The 6001-nt window shown below is 28.4% G+C and overlaps 1 protein-coding gene across 4 annotated transcripts; it reads right to left on the reverse strand.

Annotated features, from left to right (window-relative positions):
• Window positions 1-1624: 1624 nt before the first annotated feature.
• On the reverse strand, window positions 1625-4941 carry LOC111917025 (2,3-bisphosphoglycerate-dependent phosphoglycerate mutase 1). 4 transcript variants are annotated; one of them, XM_023912672.3, is made up of 8 exons: window positions 4763-4941; window positions 3941-4182; window positions 3562-3785; window positions 3264-3382; window positions 2986-3142; window positions 2676-2777; window positions 2482-2601; window positions 1625-1871 (listed from the first exon to the last, which is right to left on the reverse strand). In XM_023912672.3, exons 2-8 carry the CDS (start codon window positions 4179-4181, stop codon window positions 1809-1811), a joined length of 1026 nt encoding a protein of 341 aa, XP_023768440.1. In that variant the 5' UTR covers window position 4182; window positions 4763-4941; the 3' UTR covers window positions 1625-1808. The 4 variants fall into 4 exon arrangements, with proteins under 4 accessions (XP_023768440.1, XP_023768439.1, XP_023768441.1 ...); XM_023912671.3 differs by having other exon boundaries at window positions 3562-3789; window positions 3945-4182; window positions 4763-4940; XM_023912673.3 differs by lacking the exon at window positions 4763-4941 and having other exon boundaries at window positions 3945-4085.
• Between the last annotated feature and the right edge of the window lie 1060 nt (window positions 4942-6001).

The raw sequence follows: 6001 nt of genomic DNA on the forward strand, positions 1-6001 counted from the left end.
ACACATTTGGAAGTAAGATATCATCTGATATTATATAGTATTTGAAATGAAATCATTTATTTTACATTAGATGCACTAAAACTCAATGAGTTAAATTACAAAAAGATTTATTGTAATTTAGTTGTTCACAGTCTATGACATAAATTTTGGGATGTCACATTTGTGCACGAAAATACAGTCTCGGGTCATTGATAACTTTGAGTTGGATTGCTAACCATTATCTCAATTATCTAATTCGCAAACCCAAAACAAAAGTCAAAGAAATGAAAGCTCTTTTTTTACAAAAATATTCTTTAAAGCTTATTAAATGTCAATGTGAAAGAGAAGTGACAACATTTACACTAATTGATGGCAAGTTGACTGATCACTATGGTAATGAAGTTTTGAGATCTCCGATATGGGATTATGGTAATGAAGTTTTGAGATCAAAGGAAGCAATGTTGAAATTCGAGTTGACTTCAATCGTGATGCAAAATATCCCAAAAGAATTAACATTTGTTTTAAGGCTTTAAGAAAGGATGGTTGAAATGATATAAAGTGATTGATTTAAAAAAAGATGGTTGAAAGGATATAAAGTGATTGATTTAGATGGATGTTTTTTGAAAGAGAAAGTTAAAGAGGAGTTGTTAGATCGCCTATTTTTGTAATAAGGATAACTTTAGGTTTTGAAATGCTTTTTACAAAATTCTATGTTATTTAGGAAAATGAAGCCTTCTACAGAATTCTATGTTGGTTAGGAAAATGAATTATTGACGTCAAACATCAATCAACTACATCAATTAGGATATTTCACAAAGGACGTCACTATCATGCGAAATACACATATTATTTTGTAAAATTAAGTGACATATCAAAGGTTTTGTACTTGGGATAAAGACTGTAATAGGGACTTTTTTATATAGTACCTTGTACAAAATACGCCATAAATTGATGAAGCCAAACAATAATCTTGTAAATTAACGAATAAGGAGAATTAGCAAAAAAAAAATGGTAAAATATCTTTTATTTTGTAAATGTGTTGTTCAATATATGATTACGGAAGGTTTTTATAGTAAAGAGCATTAATTAAGTAAATTTGCAAAATATTTTACAAAACCTTTTGGGAAATGTGTGTTCTATGATGGTTGTAAGAAAGTGATTATTTCGAATAGTCTCCTTCCGATTGTTCTGTGACATTTTGTGTTCTCGGATTTATTTATTTTCCGATTATTTGAAATTTTATAAAGTGAACTAATTGTAGTAGGTTTCGGGTCCAATATAAATGGGCTTTCGATTTCTACCAAATGTTATAACCGGGTCTTTTTAACTCACCAAAAGAAATACAAAATATATATTAAAGCGACCTGCTCAATTTAACTGGTAATGGGCCCAACCGAAGCCCAAAATCCATACCCAATTTTGTCCAGTGTCCACCTCTAAAATTAAATTTGCATGGTTTTATCTTCCAATCAAAAACTAAAAAAATTAAATAAAATTAATTGTTTACACCTAATGGAATTTAAATTAAAAAAAAAAAAAAAGTCACGGTCAAACATAATTGGTGTTGAAATCACCAAAATAACAAGAATAGAAAGTGTCCTGAAATTCTGATTATGAACGCTATTCCAAACAAAAGTTCAGTCTATTTTTGCAAAATAAGTATATATTTTGTGATAAATAATATTTTATAGTACAAAATCATATTTATATTGTTCCATTACAATAGAAGGACCAAATAGACGTGATTTTGGAACACATGTAACATTTACGCCTACTCGATGAGAGTGACAGTTTATAAAATCTTAAATGATTACAAATGAAAGACTAAACTACCTTCTTTTAGGGGTTACTTGCAGCATCTTATCATATTTCTCCTTATAAACAGCCAAATTCTGTTAAAATAATAAATAACATAAGTTATCATTAAAGCTTAAATCATAGTAATAGCATGGCAATATAAATTTAAAGAGCAAAAGCCCGAGTTAAAAAAACAAAATTACAAGTGGATTCAATCATTTCATGTTAATATGTTATTAAACCATAGATCAGTTATAAATTTAAAAAGTAAACATTATGACTTTAATGCATTGTACTTGTAAAATAGAAATGAATATTATTCGATTAACTAATGTCATGTTTTTAACTATCTGTGCTAAGGTATTTTTCTCAATTATCTTTAATTTCACTTTTATTATTTGATTATTGAGGGTTTATACGTTCTTTAACATAAGATACCATATACGTACTCCCTACTCGATTTGATATGTATGTAGACATATGTCGATTAAAATAATATACCTGTAATCATGCATATCAAACAAAATTATATTCATATAGTTTGATATGTATGTGTAACAACTAACATTACTTTTAAATTAAAACAATCAAAGTATTTTAGCTATTATCATGGATTACTTGCTTATTTACCAATTATAATTACTATAATAGTTGAAGGCAATAAATATATATTATCTTCAGATAGATGAGGATAAAAATTGTTACCGAAGTATAAGCATAAACACCAGCCTCATTAGGTCCTGCAGGACTTCCCCTCCTGATGAATTTTCCATCTTTATATATGTACAACATTGGTACCCCAGTAGATAGTTCTAAGTTGATAACCTTTTGGAAAAAAAAAAATCACATGATCAAAAAACAATAGTGAAAAACATGTGGACTAATGAAAGATTTAGTACCTCTTGAGGGGTTAAATTGTCAAGATACATGATAATGGACCTCAGTGAATTTGCATGGGCTACAACCATCACATGCTTTCCAGCCATAAGTTGTGGTTCTATCTGTACATAATAATAAAACTCCACATCAGCAATATATAAATATTTAAACTTTTTATATTTTAAAAGTATTGACGACATTGTTTTATCTTATTTACAAATGAACATTTTAATTTTCTTGGACCGTTTTATATAAAACCAACCAAGGGGCATATATGCAACTTATAAAGTTCAACCATACTATATTAAATAATAATAATAAAAAGCTTACATTGTCTTTAAAAAAGGCAACAGCTCTTTGTAAGCACATTTCCAAGCTTTCACCATTAGGAGGCCTAACTTCATATGTTCTACGCCATTTGTAAACTTGCTCTTTACCAAATATTTCAGCAGTTTCTTGCTTGTTCAGACCTTGAAGGTCCCCATACCTACCACAAAGAATTGGGAAAATTGTAAAACATTAAGAAACATAAAACAAAAAAAAAAAAAAAAAGATTTTTAAGTTTTTGATTTGTTGAAAAGGAGAGAAAGAAAGACACACAAGATTACATTCTCTCATTCAACTGCCAAGCTTTAACAACTGGAATCGACTCATTCTTGGTGTCCTGACTGTAGATTTGACTCCAAATTTTAGCCTCTTCATTCTCATTATGAATAATTATTGGAACCTTCAAGTTCAAAACAGATAGATTCTTGGATGTCAATATGTCATTGCCTTAGATAGATATTTCAAAGTACAGTTGTCTAACAAGAAGAAATGAAAGTAGGATATGCTATCAGCTATAATAAACAAATCAATGAATCTCATAGTAATTTTGAGAAGTGTAGAAGGTTAAAATAGAAATACCTTTTGGCAGCAGTGTTGGGTTAGGGCAATCATTGCTGTCATTTGAGAACGAACCAATGCTGACGTGTACACAATATCAAATGGCATTGTACTGATTCTCTTTCCAGCTTCTATTGCTTCTTCTACTCCTTTTCTTGTTAAGGGCACATCAACACATCCAGTAAACAGATTCTTTTCATTCCACATTGATTCACCATGTCGAATTATGATCAGTGTTGATTCATCTATCTTGCAAAATAATACACAGAGCAATTTAAGAACAATCTTTTTTTTTAAGCCAAGAAAATAATTCAATGAAATATCATATCATTGGGATGCCAATGAATAGATATGGTAGAATCCATGTCATCCATTATTTATCAAATAAGTTGTCACTCACTTACCATACTCAATGGTTCATTGTTCTTCTTCTGCAAGGTTGATGTGATTGGATCACAAAGTGATGAACAGAATTTAGACATTTTGTTCTTACTTATTTGAAATGGCCATTTGATTCTTCTTGATGATGCTTTATCAAATCCATCACACTTAAATAGTAATGACAAATGATGTTCCTTTAATATTGTATTGGAACCAAAATCACCAATTTTACTTTGCATCCAGCTTGCCCCCATAGCCATTCTAATCATATATCAAACATAATGGAGTTCATAAGTTGCCACAATAAAACAGTTGAGATTACAGTATTACACTATTTAGAAGTGACATACAAGTAGATTTTGAAATTCAAGTAACAAATTTGAACTGATTACACTTTTTGTTGATGATTTTACTTCTCTTGATCACCAATTTTTGGTGAAATGAATTTTCCTTGCACCCAAATTATGCACATAATTGCTCGATTTTGTTCTATAAGTTGATCAATACACAATCTTATTCTGTTTGGTGCCAAAATGAATTTCAATCCTTAGAAACGTGTTAACAGTGATAGGGTAATGATTTCAGTTATCAAAGTCGTAATAATTTTGATTTCAACAGCAATTTTGACTTGATATGTAAATTGCAAGACATCGATCAATATCCAGCTTTTGTTTTTCAATCAATCTTTATGCGTATTGTGTAGAGCTGAATACGTGATCATACAATATTTCAATTACATAAGATGTCCACGATCACGGAAAGGATGAACAGTTGAGGGAAGAAACCTAGAACGAGAATGTAAATACATCGTAAGTGAAGTAGAAAGACAAAAAATACTTACGTTTATAGGCAGGATCATGCAGATATGAGAGCTAAGATGCAAAAATTGGTGACATCTGTTGATGTAGAATAGTTCAATCGATCATTTGACTCATAGATGTCAAGATCTCCGTGGAACAAATGGAAGGAAATGTGCCCTGCTTCCAACCTTTTTCTGTGACTCGGATAGGGCCCAAAATTTCATGGGCTTTGGAAGCTTGTGTCGATAAATCACAAAATAAACATCTCAATTACCTAAGTGTTTGTAGCCAACGGTATAGACGTTGTTTTTTCTCAGATCGACGGTTCAAGTCTCGTTGTAGACATAGGTGGAATAGGTATTGTTAACTTAGAAATAAATTAGATTTGCTGGTTCAAAAAAAAACATCTCGATTACTTAAATAGACATATTTTATTAAAAAAACATTCTAAATAAAAAAATAGTCATCTTTTCTTTTTTACTAATTAAATAATCTTATTTAATTTACAGTTTGTAATGTGGGACTCTAATATATATTTTAATTAATATAATGTAATTTGTCTCTTTGTTGTTTCTTAATTTTAAATTTACCCTCAATAAATTAATAATAAATATGGTTTAATAAATCAGGATATAATCCTATAAAATCAGCATTCCATTTTCAAAATACTATAAATAAAAAACTATAGAGAACCTATTCAAGTTAGATACTTTAAATGATTAGATGTACAAATTATGTAAAAGAAATATTTGTTTACATGATTAATGATTGTTATTCTAATAATCTTTATGTTGCTTTATTAATATCAATCAACCGTATAGTACACGAGTTATCATCTGGTTATACTAATGTTTAAGTAATTATTGATTTTTTTTCTAAAGGTATTATTATCTAAATAACAATTAATATTATTTTTTATAATTTTTTTTTTGTATTTTTATAATTTTTATAATATCTTTAATAAGTTACAAACTTTTAGAGTTATATTTATAAAAATTTATTTTTTTACATAGTTTTTTTAAACTTATTTTTCATGTCTTTTTACAATATATTTAAACTTTTTTAGAAATCTTTTTATTTTTTTATAGCCTATGGTGGTTGAGAAAATATAGGGAAAATGTTTTAAAAATTTTGAAACTAAGAAAAAAATATTTAAATTTACGTTTTCTGTTTAGAAATTTTAGAAAAGTATTTAAAAAGTTTCAAAAAGTTTTTTACAACTTATGTTTTGGATTATGATAGTTTTTTAATAATTATTATTTTGTTTGTTTTTGAGTGAT

Source organism: Lactuca sativa, chromosome 4 (assembly GCF_002870075.4).
Source record: "Lactuca sativa cultivar Salinas chromosome 4, Lsat_Salinas_v11, whole genome shotgun sequence".
Lineage (NCBI taxonomy): Eukaryota > Viridiplantae > Streptophyta > Magnoliopsida > Asterales > Asteraceae > Lactuca > Lactuca sativa.